The following is an 18,928-nucleotide window of genomic DNA, read 5'->3' on the forward strand; positions in this document are numbered from 1 at the left end:
ATTGTATTTACTGTTTATTAGAAAAAACATTGTCTGACAATGTGAATGTACTTAAGAGCTCATTTATATATTCATTTAAGGATTTTCATGAAAAATATAGATTTTCTTAGGCCAATATCATTTACCGCGAAATCTCCTATTCAAGTGTCTCCCGAACGTAGCCCTCGCGAATAACGAGGGAACACTGTCAACAACACACAGAGTGGCATCGCTGAAATGTTCCTGGCGGCTGCATTCTCAGTTGACAATATGCCAACCTCACAACCACTGCACTCCTTTGTAGGGGGTTGGTGGGGGGGGGGCATTTTAGTGGCATCTTCCAGAAGGGGGCGCATATATCTGTGGCTAAATCCACGACGCTTGAATGTGGGTGCGTTTGCACCGCAGAAAATGCCGCTACACATTTTCGCTGGTTATGATAATAATAAAAAAACGGTAGTGCCCTACATCATCATAACGATCCACTGCTGAATGATGGCATCTTCTAGAAGAGGACGCATGTCTCCAAACATCCGTTCCTCTAAAATGGCAAGATCAGCGTACCTCCAAACACAACCAAATTATGCAAAACAGCGAGCACTCTTCCCAGCAGTCCAGAGCGCTGACATGAGGACGATGATGACTTTCGGAAGATGCCAAGGGAATAGAATTAAAAATCAAAACGCCGCCCTCGCTAAAACATACCACTGGCGGGCATCCAATGAGAGTGGAGGGGAAGCCGTCGCGCTGGCAAGGATGCAGCCAATGGCAGCGCGCGCAACAATGACAACACACACACAGATAGACATGTGTGGCGAGTTGTTTTTGTTTTAGCAAAGGACTTCCTCTCCGTGTGAGAAGCACCCTTTCGTTAACTCCCAGGGTTGTTACGCTTATTAAAATAACAACGCGCCCGCCGCGAGAGAAAAATATATTAAGACTTTTTTGCTGTTGCGTCTCTAAAAAGAAAAACCTGTCGCCAATAAACGGTCGAAATTAAATTCTCCGCGTGAGAAACACGACTCAACAGACAGATGGCTCAATGTGGGAGTCTACACAATACATTAACAATACGGTGCATATGCATAAGCACAAACAAGAAGAAATATACAGCGACTGGCATCATTCATTGAAATACAATACTGTTGACAAATATGTAAAACACGCGCACAAAGTTAATGTTCAGCCCTTTTGCCAAACCCATTGCTTGATGAGTGCCTCCCCACGCCGTGCTGGGCTTATTGGGCCATACTTCCCCATATTTGTCAGTGGAAGTTGATGAAGGCGGGGAGCAGAGATGTGGCAGGTTCGAATACGGTCCATCGAATATTGCTACACCTGCCTCCACTATCCACCCAATTGAAAAAATAAACAACTATTTTACAAAAGGCCCACTGAGCTATATAGCTCTTTTTCAGAAGCGACCTGGCCACAAATGATAGCCCAACGAGATGGCTTATCACGTGGAAATGTATTGTACTCTCAACGCACGTTCCTAAAAGTGGAGGGAATATCCAGAGGACCCGGAGAAAAATCCACGCGACCATGGGGAGAAAATGCAAACTCCAAATATACAGCAGGCGTCAGGCTCGGGATCGAACCCACGACCTCATGTATACCAAGTGAGGTATTCAACATCTCAGCAGGAGCCCGGCAACAACCTCTTACGCACCGTGGTTGCCCATTCAAGCACCATCCAAGTCCAACCCTGCTTCGCCTTCGAGATCTGACGAGATGGGGCGCAGTCCGGGTGATTTGGTCACAAGCGCACGGTCAACGCATCCCCCGAAGATTTCCTGGACCGAGCCAAATGGAGAAGACAATGCCGAAAAGCGGACCCTGTGCCACAGCGGGAACAACGCTAGGAAGAAGAAGTGGCGCAGTCCGGGCGATTTGGTCACAAGCGCACGGTACACACCTCCCACTTTGGTGCTGTCCGCAAGGCATGTCGCACTCTTCCGTAAGGCTCCTTGAGATGCCATCGCATTCAGATGCTAAAGAAAACGGCCCTTCCAAAAATGGAATCGAAACTTTGACGAAGTGTGCAATGGCTCCACTCGATAGGAGTCGGCTTCACACCAAGCAAACGCCGGCTGCCTCGTCTCTCCTGGCATACTACGACGACGACGCAGTATGCACAGGAAGCTAAATGCCAATGTAGATGTCTGCTAGGTTTGAGAGGTCTTCAAGAGAGAGTTTGCGTAGTTTTGCAATTCCTCCTCTGTTGAAGGAGCATTGCAGAACTACAGCGGTTCACGATACGGTCCACAGTGTGTGTGTTGTTTGCACGGCCACAGTCAGACTACTGTACGGCGAGTGGCTTGTAAATTTTCTGACTGCCTTGTGGCAGCATTAAGCACAGCCCTATGCTGAGACCTCCCCCTACAGGTCAGCGTAAACAGAATCAGTGACACACGTGTATTCTTCCATGGAGTGGTTTTTGCATTTAATCAACTAATGCTCCGAGTGCACGGAAATCGTCAAGCATGACGTTCACAACGACTACCCACCAAAGATGTAAAGCGTGACTGGCTTTGATGAGACTAAAATTAACGAGACGTCAATGAAGCCGCAGACTGAGATCATTTAGTAACGTCATTGGAGACTGAAGCAAACGGCAGAAGACAAAACATGCGACACTAATTGGCTTTACTGTAGATGCATATATGTATATACAAGGATTAATTAATTTAGGAAGGTTTCAAAAGTTAACTAACATTTTATAACTAAGAGTGACTACAGTTCTTGACTGTTTTAGTCGACTAGACACAGAGAATCAGTGACAAAGAGACCTCTTCTTGGTTATTTCGGTAAAGTCACGTAGAAGGGACTTTACCGAAAGAACCAAGAAGATGAATCCCTGCAGTCACGAAAGCTTTAAATCGAAAAGTGACAAAGAGAATTAGTAAAAGACGACTAAAATTTAAAAGGTTACCAAAAACTCGTCATTATACGTTGCTGTGCAGTATTATGGGTAAATTTAAATAGAGTAGAAGCATCTCCATCAACCTCTGGGTTTCCCAGACGAATATTTGCAAGCAACATTTTGTTTAAGCAAGCAAACTCTGGACGGATTCAACAATCTGGGTCCCATTAACAGATTCAGAGTTGTGCGCCTTTTGGCGTCATCTGGTCCAACACAATGTGAGACTAGGCTCTAGGAAAACCTGTCTCGGGTGTGGACCAATCAATTTCAAGGACAGTGCATATATTATCAAAGTTGTCTTTTTTGTTTGCATTCCGACCGCAGGTATTGTGGTCAATGCAAACATGACTCCTTGTAAAAAGGTGTCAGTTTTGTTGCCAGATAAAAGGGTAAAAAACCAATTATCAGATTCAGACTTGTTATAAACAAATGCCCGCTGGGTTACCAGATATGATTGGCAAGAGCACTCCATATAATCTATGGGACCCCATTCAACGCAAAAAGCAATACAGCACACTAGACTCTATGTGTTGCTGTGGCGTTTCATAGGAACACACAAATAGAAGCGATACTCATTTTTTCTCTGTCAGAATCCAAGTGATTTCCTGGTCAAATGAGCATCGAGGTGGTGCCCATTTCCCGTGTATACACTGGGGACAAGTCTCACTGTTGACTTGTCTACAAAATGGTACTTATTGTATCCACTCCAGAGAGATGATGGGCTGAGTCAACCCCCCCGCCCCGCCAACCAGGATTTGACCTCGCAACCTTCCAATTCTGAGCAGAAGGTTTGACTAAGCCCATCATCCCTCCGAGGTCAATCAAATTCCTCCCACTTTGTGGGGAAGTTAACCGTGGAACTCTTACACCGAGCCACCTCGCCGACTCATCTGTACTGCTACGTAAATAAAAACTATATATTCTTGCGTCGAGATATTTGTGTGTGGAGCTACGGAACAGAGTCCTTGCTGGTCTGTGCTTTTGACTAAATTATCTCTCCGCTCTACACAGATGCGGGCAGCCCCACGTGATGTCGGCACGCTCCCAGCAGGGGGGGCTACAGTTGCATGGGGCTTCTGAGCGCAATGGGGGGGGAGGGGGGCTGTTCCGGTGGAGCCACAACCACCACCACCACACAAATTAAACACAAAGGCTGATCCTACCGGGCAGTGAGCCCCCCCGCCTCCCACCACTTCCCACAAAGCAGCAGGGGAGCAGCCAATGATATGTAAGTGGAATCCAATTTACCAAGACGTAGTTGCAAAGCTGCAAAGGATTAACAACGAGTGGGGGGGGGGGAAGGCAATGATAGGGGGGAGGTCTTCGATGGCCTCTCACGCACATCACATTGGTTGCACGAGTGCCGAATAGTTGTAACAAAGTGGTCACGAAGTCCCTTTACGTGAGAAAAAAAACACGGAAAAGCATTCTAGATTTGAAGCTTTCGTGACTGCAAGGATTCATACTCTTAGTTCTTTCGGTAAAGTCACGTAGGTAAAAAAAATGAAATTCAAATTAATAACCACTATATAAGGTCGTACACCTCTTGGGACTTCTCTTCACTTGATACAGCTATCGTGCTGTGACAGTTTCACCTGAAGACGGAAGCTTGTGTTGCCTCCGAAACGTCGTGATTTTATTATTGTTTTTTTTAATTAATTTTAATTTCATTTTTTACCTACGTGACTTTACCGAAAGAACTAAGAGTACGGAAAAGCATCTCTATTCGTAAAGCTTCACGTGTTGCCCTCCTCATGCTCAGCACACAGCTGGATTCGTGCCCAAGTCCCCCTTGACGGATTCTTCCAAGTGGATAGCTGCGTACTCTAAATGCAGTTACGGACTGATGATGTTGAGCTCGTCGATATTTGTCAACCTTAAGTGTGAAAGTATTCTCCGTCACAGGCCCCCTTGGTAATTCTCCACATGTTTGTCAGGTCTCGCCTTCAGGGGCAGCAACATCAACATCAGACACTCTCCCAATCCATCGTCCGCCGAAAAGCTCGAATCAAATATTCCCGAATTGCGAGGGCGCAATGCAGGACGGCTACGTACGTTGCAAAAGAAGTTCAACGTACGGTCCCGTGTTGCGAAGGGACTTTGTGTACACTCTGTACACCATGCAGCCCTTGAATCAACCCGCCAAGACCTATCCAGGCTCAACCCGTTGCTTCGTGTCCGAGATATAATGGCATCCAGGAACATATTCAGAGCGATTTGGTCGGTAGGCACGTAAATACATTAAGATCTTTAACCCAGAGTGTTTAACACTCTGTGTCAAGCTACACATGCCCACTTGGGAGGCGAAAGTGCACGCTTATTTAGGAAGGCAGCGTTAAATACAATGCCTTGCTTGGAATTTCTCATTTACTTGATACAGCAAGCGTGCTGTGACGGTTCCACCTGAAGACGGAAGCTTGTGTTGCCTCCGAAACGTCGTAATTTTTATTTTATTTTTATTTAACTTTTATTAATTTAAATTGTTTTACCTATGTGACTTTACCGAAAAAACCCAAGAATATGAATCCTTGCAGTCACGAAAGCTTCAAATCTAGAATTAATGCCTTGCTTGCCCTGAGGAATGGTAGACAATGCTACCATTACATTGATTATAAGTCGATCTCGCCGTGGATGACAGCCCATTTGGCAAGTAATATGGGGTTGTCCATCAAGGTATCACCATCATCATCAGCCATGGTCGATCCACTGCTGGATAAAGCGCCTCCCCACCCAAGCAGCCACTACCACCACCTCTTCACGATCCTGCAATGTAATAATCCACCCAGCACCTCTATACGCGCCAATTGAACTCCCTCTTCAACGCAGCACGGCCTTGTCGTGGGGAACGAGGCTTGAGTGCATTGTGGACCCGAGGAGCTGTAAATGTGACAGGCGCAGTCGTACTAGCCGGGTACTCAGTGAGAGACAAGATGTAATAAGTTCTCCCTTCACCAGATGAGCGTTAAGTATGGTTAACCCCGGCCATTAACTTCTAACCTAAATCACATCGTAATTTGATAATTGTTTTTTTACCCTTTTATCTGGCAACAAAATTGACACCTTTTTTACGAGGAGTCATGTTTGCATAGACCACAATACCTGCAGTCATAATGCAAACAAAAAACATAACTCTGATAATGTATGCACTGTCCTTGAAGTTTATTGGTCCACACCCGAGACAGCTTTCCTTAGAGCTTAGTCTCACATGGGTTGGACCAGATGACGCCAGATAAAAGGGTAAAAAACCAATTCTCATATTTTTTACTGGCAAATGAGGTACCAATGGCACATCGTAATTTCTTAAACAATCACATTTAGAGACAGCACTGTCGGTTAGATTGACACAATTACATTGTACGCGCACGTGCTCACACTTGCTTGTGTGAAGACTTTATCCTGCAAGACGACGCCCTCTAAACCTTCCACCGTGGCATTGGTGACGCACGTCGTATCGAGATTTAAGATAATTCTGGGTATTCGCCAACATCTATGGTGCGTGTGATTTTTCCCCGAATGCTTCCGTTACCTGCTGCCGAAGATCAACCCGAACATTTCAGAGTTTTATTGGCAATCACTATCTTTCGCATCGCCATAAGATTCAACCACGCGGAACAATCCCTGTCCAATCAACACTTTCGTTCTGAACACCATGATCGACACCCCATATGCAATTCACAAAAGGCACCAATATACGTGTAACAGCCCAGTGGCAATCCACTGCTGGAATCGGCAAACAAAACAACAAGAGCAGCCATTGATTTTGTCGAATTCGGTGAAAAAAAAAAACTCAATATTTCAAGAGCCGCAATGCACTGCGGTGAATACGAGACGGCGGTCGTGAATAAATAACTTCACGAGCCATTCCGTCATGAGCCACCGCCGCACGCGGCTCCGGAGCCTGCAGGTTTGCCGACCCCTGGTCACGGGGGTTGTTAGGCCAAACATCAGCACAGACCCGGTCACTGCGGGTCGGTGAAGGAGAGCCACATATGTAGGAGCACAGGAGAACGGTACAACAATGGGTTTTACAGCACTGCCCTCTGCTGCCCATCACGTAACCCCACAATTCAGGTAAAGAACGGGTCTGTCGGAAAGACAGCGTCTGACATTCAGACGCTGTCTCCCCGACAGACCTGGTCTTCACCTGAGGACGGCTGCTTGCGTTGTGGCCGAAACGTCGTGAGAATTATTTTATTATGTTTTATTTTTATTATTTTATTATTTCCCTTCTACGTGACTTTACCGAAAGAACCAAGAAGATGAATCCCTGCAGTCACGAAAGCTTTAAATCAAAATTTAACCCCACAAGCTTATAACATCTGTTATGCAGAGTGGTTGCCCATCAAAGCGTAACCCAGGCACAACCGTGTTTAGCTGCTCTCTCGAGATTTCGCACATTCTTGCCTGTTTGCCCAAAGGCAGGTAACAATTACACACTTTAAAAAAGACCTCTGACTATACAACGAGCTACAAAATGTGACATTGAAAAAGACGTTCGACTCAATAATTCATCCGAATGAGTTAAACCTTTTCGAAAAAAATTACAGTGCTCATTTTGGCGATCAAATGAACGTAAAATGCTTACCCGTCACTCATACGGCCGCCAACAACAAACAACACAGGATCCATTTTTGGAGATCGCTTACAGCGCTTGCTTTACTAATTTAGAAATGAACCAATCACGCGCCGACTATACTGCTCATTAAAGAATACTTCACGCCACGCCAACGATGATTACGAGTGTGTTGGATTCAGGGTGTGTAACCTTTAGCCTCTGAGGTTTGGGTCCAAACAGCCGCTGGCGTTAATTATTAACACAATCTAAGGCAGCAAATAATATCACACTGATATGAGCAAGACGCAAATGCACACATTTTGCTTCAGTTATCTTGCAAAAGCTGCCCACAAGAAAATAGAACATCACATTTTTACTTATGCTGAAACTTTTGTAATAGGGCAGACCTCGCTTAGCGGCTCAATATGCGTTCCTGGAGAAGGGAGCGCTAATCGAATCAGCGCTGTATAAACTAAACGATAAACTATTTTTTATTTTACCAGGTAAGGCCCACTGGGCTATATATCTCTTTTCCAGAAGCAACTTGGCTCAATGAAGTGGCTCATCGTGTGGAAATGTAGAGCAGCCAAATGCTCTAAAACGCGTGTTTCTAAATGTGGAGGGAAAAACCGGAGGGCACAGAGAAAAATCCACGCGACCACAGGGAGAGACAAGCAAACTGCAAATATACAGCAGCAGCAGGCGTCAGGGTCGGGATCGAATCCACGACCTCCTGTATACCAGGCGAGGTAGTTAACATCTTGCCACCGCGGCGCTCATACATGGGGATGCGTTACCGAAAGCGTTGTCTTTCGTAGGCGCAATACATGAGGGCTTCATTAGGGTATCGGTAATGGCGCAAATAATAACACCGATGGTTAACATTATATCGTACATTAATTGTTTTTGATTTATTATAACATCAACATTATTACTGTACTCACGAGTACATTCTACTGTACAAGGCAGTGGTGGGAGATGAGGTTGGAGCTGCTGCTCTCCCAGGCTGGATCTTAGCGATGCCCTCAGTCAACATTTCTGTGGCGAGGTTTCTTTTCGGTGGAGCCTCAGACTCTCTCCAGGAACGAGTTAGCTTCCAGATGTCTGTTCGTGAGTCGATTTGTTCGTAGTCCAACTTTACTCCTGCCGATTCCAAACGTGTTGTATAGCATGCACACCAAACACAGGGAATGGCTTTGAAAGTTGTATAATCTCCTGTAGATGCCACTGGTTCTTCCCGTTCTGCAGATGTAGATGTCACCACCGCCATCTATTGCGTGGCGGTTGAACTTTCGACTCTCGGTCTGAACCGGCAACTGGACATACGGATAGGTTTGTTCGTATCTCTGAAAGTTCGTAAGTAGAGGAATCCCTGTATCCTGGTCTCGCGAGTTCTCACCTGGCTAAAAGCACTGAAATAGCATTGAGGGGGGAGTTATCGATAAAACAAATGTTAAATCGTGACCACGAATCGCGATCGAAACATCGTAGTTTTTTGTTATTGTGGTCGCGTGGATTTTTATCTGGGTCCTTTGGTTTTTCCCTCCACATTTAAAGACATATTTAGAGTATTTGGCTGCGAGAAATTTCCACATGACAAGCCACTTTGTTGAACTATCATTTGTAGCCAGTCACTTCTGAAACAGAGCTATATAGCTCAATGGGCCTTACATGAGGAAATAAAATGGAAATATTATTTTTCTTTTATTTCTACATATGTGACTTTACCGAAGAACCAATGAGTACAGTAATTCCTGCAGTCACGAAAGCTTCAATTCTAGATGGGCCTTACATGGTTGAATAATTTCGTTAAGTTTGTGCCTCAGCAGCTTGATGTGAACCAGCGCTCCCCGATCGCTGCTGGGACAGTTTGGAAACTGCCGAAGGGTGACAATACCATAAACGAATTCTATCTGTTTCCCTAAACGATGAGAAACTCGGACAGAAAAGCGGTGTGTGCAGGCTGCCAAACACTTATGCAAATGTTTGAGAAATAAACAAAGCCGTGCGGGTAAGTCGTCAATGGAAACTCCATGGCGTTCGTCCCTCTCTCACTGCAGTTCCATTGCAGCCCACGATTCGGTAACAGAGAAAAAAATTGGCAACAAGGCACAACAAAAAACAACAAATCACGGCCCAACAGCAGGCTGGCAGAGAGTGGGCTGGACTTGTTGCATGTCAACCCAGCAGCAGCCAAGCACAGGTGGCCAAGATGACAGCCGGGGTGGTCCGGTACATTTTCACAGGCGGTGCCAGTCAGCGGCACCAGCGTTAACTTTATTATTCCGCGATTAAATGCATTTTGTAATGTGAACCATTGTCGAAACAAGCACCATCGGTCCCGTTTAAAAGCTGCCCTAACACGATACATGTTACTTACGCGATCTGACCCAGAAATCTATTATGAATCAAAATGAGTTTTGTTTGTTCCATTTTTTTTTTTAAACTGCTGCACGGCGGATCTGTTTTTGATCTCTTTACCAGAAAGCCGCACTGCGTGACCGGCTGTCAACTGTGTCAGGGGATTCCAACGACTTGGCCAAACCACAACAGGCTACCACGGTCTCCTTGCTTTTTGGTAAAAGCCTGGAACGGTGTGTCCAAAGGAGAATTTTAGAAATCAGTGACTACACAGTACACAATTGTTTTTTTTCAGCACATTCTGTACCCCAAAAAAAAAACGTTTTCAAAGTGCAATTGAGCGTCGTCACGTTGGCGTATGCTGCCTGCTACTGCACTAGAAGAATGAAGAAGACTGCTCTGTGCGTTGTGTTGTTCGTAGACACACTGTCAGAAAGTGGCATTTACAGAAGCACACTAGATCATTTCACAAAGGGCAGACGGTGCTGGCAGGCGTGACAAGAACCGGAGATGTTTATAATGCATTATGAATGTGCTTCCAATATCAAGTCCTTTGCAAGCACAATAATAAGTAGTTTGCAAGAAAAATTATAATTGCCAAGCATAACACATTTAAGTCCCCATATTTCAGATTCATAATATGTATTCATACTGGAGGAATCCGATGAGCTATTAAGCTTTCCTTCACAGATGTCCAGCAGGGGTGGCTAAGAACATTATTTCCATCCAGCAGTGGACAGCTCATGGCCAATTATGATTAATTTGCAACAAGCTGATGTACCACGTGCACATTCTTTTTAACACGTGTTGACATGACTGTAGTCTCCTGAAAATAAGATGCTCCGGAATGTAAGACGCACTCCAAACTTGTGCCCAGTCTCAATAACGTTATATACATTTGCTCAGACACATACACCTCCTGGAATTAATAAGATGCACCTTCATCTTCTTGGTTCTTTCGGTAAAGTCACGTAGAATGAAAATAATAAAATAATAATAAAACATAAAATAATTCTCGCGACGTTTCGACCACAACGCAAGCAGCCGTCCTCAGGCGAAGAACAGGTCAGTCAGAAAGACAGCGTCTGAATGACAGACCTGTTCTTCACCTGAGGACGGCTGCTTGCGTTGTGGCCGAAACGTCGTGAGAATTATTTTATAATGTTTTATTATTATTTTATTATTTTCATTCTACGTGACTTTACTGAAAGAACCAAGAAGATGAATCCCTGCAGTCACGAAAGCTTTAAATCGAAATGCACCTTCATGTTTATCTCTAAAATTCATGGGAAAAGTGCATCGTATAACTGGAGAATAAGGTCATAATTTGTTTAACAAGTGCCCATACTGGTGTGCTGTCATTTCGCCTTGCACGCCACTGCCTGATGTCATAACATCGTGGGCAATTTTATTGCCGTAATTAGTAGTCCTTGGAAATTAAATTACACAAGAGATACAATTACACGATATGTGCACTTGACCATACAATGCATATTTTACGGAGTATATTTATCCTAGGGCAATGTTAAGTTGTCGCTGTAGGCATTGACTTAAGAGCTTGTGGTTATGTCACAGCGGGGACACAAATCACTTGCCCTTTGGCACAAAGGGGATATTGTTTGGACGGCATTTAACTTTCCACTCTTGCAAGTCGCTTCTCCACCCACCAATTATGTGAATTGGGTACGCGCGATTCATTTCACTATTCTCATACGATTTGTTCGGAAACGGGTAGAGGATTGCGTGGACTCGAGGACATAGTTCAACTATTCGTTAATTTTGTGTCCATCATACTAACTTTAGTCAGATTAATGACGACCGTTTGTGGGCACAAGCTGTTTGTGGGCACAGGCCAACAACAGCACTTTTACATTATCGCACTCATTACACTCAAAGTGCCTGCTATAAATGAACCACAATATCTTGCTGATCTCGTCAAGGAGTATAAACCATCACGCGAACTCGTCATCCCTCGCAGCGGCTTTCGGCTCGCCATCAAACAAAGATGGGCATCGCGTGCTTTCAGATGCGCTTCTGCGACCGTCTGGAACGCTCTTCCTGCCGATATTAGGAAGCCACTTTAGCTATGCACATTTAAATTTAGATTGAAAACGTATTTCCTGAGAACTGCTTTTTGTGTTTAGCTTGTTGTCGTTCCACCGCATCTCAGATTAGCACGGTTGGCTACGTACGGTGCAAAAGAAGTTCAACATACATACAGGCTTCACAGCTGTGCACGACTGCTCTGACAGACGACACCGGAGTAGATGAGTGGGGCATCGTCCGCTTTTCACCCAAGACGCAGTTGTCTCCCGGGCCTGGCCAACGATTAAGAAACGTAAAAGTGTGCTTGGACAGGAGATGTCAGTGGAGAGGAGAAAGGTTAATGGGTTGAGAATAACAATCGAGTTGAGGCCAAAGGAGGGAACGTGCCATAGAGGATGTCACCCGAGGAGGAGGGATGAAATAAGCTCATGTGCTGGTGCTAGGTGGATTTTGAGAGATGGAAGATCGCTTGTTTTAGCCTTCATTCAGCACTTAATTTATCATGGATAATGATGCTGATACTATTTACACATCGACTAGCTATAACCCCGGTGTTCCCACCATCACTACAATATGCTGCACTCTGGCAACATATGTAAAGTCCAAAATGTCATGATACACCACTTTCCATCGCATCCTCTTGGGTTAACAAGTGCACTGTCAGACGCAAAGTATGTATAGAGCAAAACCCCTGCTTGTGTGTATGCATGATTAACTTCTTTCGCACCGTATGCAGCCAACCGTGCACAATGCTTTAAAACATGCCCTGCTTTTTAATATTTATTTAACAACTTTGGGTTATATTTTCTTTGGGTCTTTCGGTAAAGTCACGTAGATAGGTTCAAATTAATACAAATAAAATAAACAAAAAACGACGATGTTTCGATCACAACACAAGCGATTGTCATCAGGAAGAAGAAAGAGGGGGAAAGCTGCTGAAGCAGACTGTTTTAAAGGTTTAAAATGTGTGTAGCCCAAGGGTCATAAACGACATGGGCGGGGCTAGTGATGTTAATGTGAGATCGGAGGGCGACCTCCACAACGAGGGTGCGGAGGTGGCTATGTGAATGTGAGCATGTTGATGTAAGATCGCAGAGCCACCGCCACGTCGAGGTCGGCATGCGGAGGTGGCTGTGTTAACGTGAGAATGTTTTACCTGTTAATATCAAATGGGAAAGCCAAAGCCACGGGGAAAATAAAAACTAACATCGGAAGGTGGCAGGATGAGAACATCACAGCCAGTTATGACTTAAACTGGTTGACGACATCGTTCCAATGATTGCTGAGTTTGTACCCATCCGCTCGGTTGAAATTGTGTCTGTGTCTGTATATGTGGATGGCTTCATGAACAAATCTTTGTTGGTAGCCAGTGAGCTTACAAAGTCCCTTCGTCTTAGAGAAATCAATTTCGTGTGAGCCCACCGCATTAAAACAATGATCAGCCACGGCCGAGGTGTTGGTCCTGCCGTATTTCAAATCTGCCTTATGTTCACGAACACGGTCCGAGACATGTCGCTTAGTTTCCCCAATGTAACTACTGCCTCAGACACAGCTTAGTTTGTAGACGCCAGGGTATTGCTTATCAGGGATCCTATCCTTCACAGATGGGATCAGATCACAAATTTTATGTACTGTGTTAAATCGAGCCTGGATCTTGTTTGCTCAATATTTTGGAAATATTTTTTGTGACCCCGGTATGTATGGCAAGGTTATGGTTTTAATTGGGTCCTCAAATGGTTATTTCCCAACGGTTCGGGTGATAGCTTTTCGGATTGTGTGGTCCGAATATCCATTCATCTTGAGAGCTTGGTGCACGTGTTTCAGTTCACTGGCTAGGTGATGATGGTCGGAGATACGTCGAGCTCTATGGTGTAAAGTTTTGATGAGGGAAATCTCCTGAGATGGATGGTGGTGGGAGTCAGGTTTTAGGTAGGCATCCGTATGAGTTGCTTTCCTGTAGACAGTGTCCCATAGAGCCATCTGGTCTCTTTTCGATTAGAACATCCAAAAATTGTAGCTTTCCATCCTTTTCGACCTCCATGGTGAATTTGATGGCTGGGTGTATGGAATTAATGTGGTTGAGGAATTGGTTCAGAGCTGGATGACATCTTTACCCATGTCAATGTAGCGCTGCCACTTGTGGTCAGACAGGCGAGGTCACTCACCTGTTTTACCTGGTCTACACTTCCCATGTATGACCAGTGGACTCTGGACTTTGCGTTCTTTATAATTCCTAACTTCGTGTATGGCGCACTGAAACCCTTGGATAAATTGCGATTTTTGTCAATTATTATTATAGATATCAGCTACTACAATAAAGAAAAACATGAACTAAAATGTCACACAATGTGACAAGGTCCACTCCAAGTGTTATACACCACATTCCAGAACTGTGACAAAGATAAATCTGAGGTCGAAGTCTGACTGGGCCAAAGTAACAATCTCTGAACCTTAGCAACGAGACCCAATTTCTCAAAACGACTCATTTGCTCCAGGAGAGTCAACGATTGATGATGGTCCTCCAACGTCTTGAACATTTTAGGAACCCAAACCATTCTGGCCACTTTGATGCTTCCAGAATGACAGGGCTGCTGGTGGGTATGCTGCATGTCTGTAGTCCAACACGGTGGGCAGTGAGGTTTGGTGAATCATACAAATTTAAGAGACTCTCAAAACCCACCAGTCTGCGAAGTCACAATCTCCTTGCTTGGCAGAGTATGGCAATACAGCAAGTAGATGAATTTCCATCTGTATGGGGATTCAGCGTTACCCCCCTCGCAAAGCTTGGGATTTCTCCCGGTGCTCCAGTTTCCTCCCATACGCATTAGTGGAATTGGTCAAACATCCCAACACAGAGCCAGGGAGCTTGCCCAATCTTTGGCATCAGTTGTGGTTGCCTTCCCGCTTGTGTTGTAGTTCCCCCCACCGCCATACGTCTAATGTGCGTGTGGTTGTGTGTTTTCTATCTTTGTAACCACACATTCTGGTGATTAAAGGGAACGGGAGGAAAGCTACACGTCAAAACCCCTCCCCAATCTTGTTGGAAGTGAACCTGTGGCTCTTGTTCCTTGGGTTCGAAATCTGGAAACGGTCGGCAACTTGCATCGTGCGAAGCGATAAATGAAGTACCTTAAACCGACACGCAATCTCCTGAAACACCAGATTGGTGAGCTCCCACTCTCGCGGACACAAAGATTGCGTCCACACTCAAGTGATCATCCGCGCAACTTCGTCATCTGCAACCGCTTTGTCCACATCTGAGCTAGCAGTTGCACAACAAGGATGCCTCTGGCCTTGGTTCAAGTGTAAGTAGCAGGTTGTGCAACAGGTTGTGCGGGTTCATGACAACATCCAAACATTTCCCATAAATATGCTAAATTCCTCTTGATATGCAAATTCATTTGTCAAGGCGCCCCTTCCCCCCTCCAACCCACCTTAAATATACGCTTCCAAGCATGGTGGTGCCCATTCAGACGCTGTCTTTCCGACAGACCTGTTCTTCACCTGAGGACTGCTGCTTGTGTTGTGGCCGAAACGTCGTGAGAATTATTTTATTGTGTTTTATTTTTGTTATTTTATTATTTCCCTTCTACGTGACTTTACCGAAAGAACCAAGAAGATGAAACATCCAAACAATTAATTGGGCTTGGTACATGTCCACTCTAAGGGACAATTGACGGGGGTCAAGAATAATAATGGAGTGGCAGCCCCTTAAGGAATGGAATGTGGCCGAGAACGTCCACCGAAGAATTGGAGCGATGAGATTGATATGTGCAGGTGCTGGGAGGTTATTGCATGGCAGGTATCGTGGGAGGTGGTGGCGGCTTAGAGGATGCCTTCATCCAGGAGTGGATTGACCATGGCTGATGATACGCATGACGAGACGACTGCTTGAACTCTGGCTGGCAATGCGTCTCAATAAACAGTTTCATCTTACGGATTGGCGACAGCGGCGGTGACGCAGGAAAGCAACTGAAATGAGGCGGCCCATGAAACAAATAAGCAAAGCGCTCAACTCTTACGATGTCAAAAGGATTGCAATACATATTCAATAACATAATAAATTACATGTTTGCAAATGGTCTGAACAATGGTCTTTTTTATCCGTGTAAAATGTTCAACTACAACGCATTGTGCATTGATACTTGGCCTCTGGAACAGACAGGAAAACATATTTTTGTTCTACTACCAGATGGTAGGACACGACAATTTACCTTCTTTACCTGTGGCTATGCACGGTGCAAAAGAACTTCAACAACACGTACATCCTGCGCAACTTTGGAACTCCCATCGATGGGCTCTTTACTCATCTTCCTAAAACCTTGCTCAATTCGAGAAAAGTGTTCATTCTCACGTGCGATACCCTCATTAGTGCTCTTTGCTGTTAGCAGCTTTGCATTATATACCTTCTGAATCATGCTCAACAACCGACTACATTTTTTTATTTTAGACGTACTTTCCCCCCCTGTATTTTAAAGCAGGCTTGCGCCTGTGTGAGACCAGATGTCAACTTTATTCACACCGAGGACAAGTTTGGAGAGCGTCTTATAACTCAGAGAACATGGTAATTCTAACAAATGCATTTCATGAACAATTACTCAACGCACATGAAGCGAATATGGGTAGAGTGCTCAGAGTATTCACGCTCATGCCAGAGAGCACAGCTAAATCCTGCTTGCTCATACGTGAAGGTGTCAGAGTACAACGACGGGCAAGTCCAGAACACCAAGTTCGAGTGACACATGGATGACACTTCAGAAGCTAAATATATAAATGTGTCATTAAAACCCACCACCACCCGAAACAGCCAACTAGTAAGGGTTGTCACGTAAACAGAACGTGCCAATTCGTCACTAGTACAGCACACTGGTGTGTTGGAGAGCCAAGCCACAACATTTACAAACTGAATACGACGTTTCGCCAGTAATTGCAACTAGCTTCATCAGGCGACAGCCAGATTGGGTGGTGGCGGGTTTTAACAACACATTTATATATTGACGCGATCTAACCCAAAAACCTCTATTATGGATGATATTGGTCGCAAAAGCCTATAAGTTAAACTGACTTCAGAAGCTGATAAATTTAGTCCTTATAATGTGGCAAAGGGGATGAAGGCAGTGAAGGCAGTGGTGTCAAGGTACGCTTGCAATCCAAACGTCACCGGTCCGATCTCCCGGCAGGGCGGTGAAAACAACGGCCTATGTTTATTAAAGCCCCCTGCCCCCCCACCTCTGTCCACCCAGCAGTATAAATGGGTACACACCACCGTAGTCAAACCGGTAGAGGTCGCATGTGGTGGTGGGGTAAAGTGTGGGTATTCCCGCCTCTTCCAAGATGTTTAGCCAGCGTGGAAAAGCAGATGACTACGTGCCCCGAGAGGAGCTGTCTGGAGCTCACTGGTGGAGCGACCATTCCACCAGCAGCGGGGTGAGCAGGAAATTGCAGGGCTGCACCTTTAACCGTTTAATTGTGGCTGCCATGGTAAAAGTGGCCGGTTGTGTCCAAGTCCTTAAACGCGTTTTGGAATAAAACTAAATTTCGATTTAAAGCTTTCGTGACTGCAGGGATTCATCTTCTTGGTTCTATCGGTAAAGTCACGTAGAAGGGAAATAATAAAATAATAAAAATAAAACATAATACAATAACTCTCACGACGTTTCGGCCACAACGCAAGCAGCCGTCCTCACCGAAAGAACCAAGAAGAGGAATAAAACTACTTAAGATAAATCATACGTACTGAACATAAAATATACACGCCAAATTAGCAAATGCAACTCTGGTTTTTGTGCTACGGATGTCTATTTTCTAGCCGAAGATGTTTGTGTTCGTTTCCTTGTTTTGCAGGATCATGTAGCAGAATTGAATTCATTGTGCTTACTCGGCGAATGCTTATTCATGTAACACGCTGAAGGTCATTAAACATTCACAATACTAATCGGAGCGAGCATTAAAAATAGTTTTTACTTTCCGAGATGCATTACCGTGTAACCTGAAAGAGTCACATACTTCCCGCTCTACGGATTATGGTTATTTTTTCTCAGCAGCGAGAGCCAGTGGTATAACCGTTACAAGTGCAGCGATGTATCGGTTCACCCAACGAGCCGGGCCAGAGCCAGGCGAGAGTTGGTGGATCGCACAAAATGTTGTGAAACATCAAGGCGCCTAGCTCGCCAGGAGCATGCGGTAAAACAAACCGTGTACTAATAACATCTGTCACTTCATGTGCGGGATAGAGTGTTGCACCTTCTCACACCTGTAGGTTTTCTCCGGGTGCGCCAGTATCCTCCCAGAGGTATATACAATAATTATTTGGCTGAAAACACCTTAATAGACAGAGGACTGCAGAGCTTGGGAAATCGTTGGCACCAGCTAACCGCATGGCTGCCTCTGTGTTTGCGGATTGCGCAGTGTTGTACGCAATACTTGCTTAAATTATAAAATATATAAAACAACTATTATTAATATTAATTCCTAAGCTCAGGAATGACTGCAATGATTCACGTGTGTAGGAAGCGATCACCATAGGATCGATATACGTTGTATGTCATGCTTTTACGTCACCCCTTTAGCCAGTAGGGGACGCTACCATTAAACATTTTTAGTTTTTCATCTTGAATTAAATCGCAGCCTCTGAACAGTTTAATCCACGATTAATTGCAACAAACTATTCCGTCTGGCGAGATTTTAATTAGCTCCATGCATCTCAATCCGTGCTCAAAAAAAATGTTCAGCCGATTGGCCAAATTCCACCAAATCCCCAGCCGTGATGCAAGCATAAACCGACCCACCTCGAATTATCATCTCCATTCATTACGAGTCAGCCATAAACCAAAGGGAGAAGGGCAAAGGTCTACAAGAGCTTACGGGCCAGCGTGGTGCTACTTGCAAAGCCTATGTCCATGCATCCTCAATCTCACGTGCACCGTAAATATAATACATTTCCATACAGTACATGCAAACGATCTGAGTCATCGTTATCATAATCAGCCATCGCATAGCCACTACTGGATATCTTCCTCCCCGCGACGTTGCCATACTTAAGTCGTGTGATGTCACAATCC

At 44.9% G+C, this 18,928-nt stretch overlaps 1 protein-coding gene across 6 annotated transcripts in view; it reads right to left on the bottom strand.

Annotated features, from left to right (window-relative positions):
- LOC133342036 (protein Aster-B-like) overlaps nt 1–18,928 on the bottom strand; it is a 129,740-nt gene that overhangs the window by 90,134 nt on the left and 20,678 nt on the right. For 2 of the 6 annotated variants that reach the window (XM_061550925.1, XM_061550924.1), the window contains exon 1: nt 7,491–7,644. The exons of the other annotated variants lie outside the window; for them this stretch is intronic. In XM_061550925.1, coding sequence (XP_061406909.1) covers nt 7,491–7,534 — 44 coding nt within the window. In that variant the 5' untranslated portion in view covers nt 7,535–7,644. Of the gene's footprint in view, nt 1–7,490; nt 7,645–18,928 lie in introns of those variants that run through there. 6 annotated transcript variants of the gene reach the window in all.

Source organism: Lethenteron reissneri, chromosome 13 (assembly GCF_015708825.2).
Source record: "Lethenteron reissneri isolate LAM-NWPU_2019-01 chromosome 13, ASM1570882v1, whole genome shotgun sequence".
Taxonomy (NCBI): domain Eukaryota; kingdom Metazoa; phylum Chordata; class Hyperoartia; order Petromyzontiformes; family Petromyzontidae; genus Lethenteron; species Lethenteron reissneri.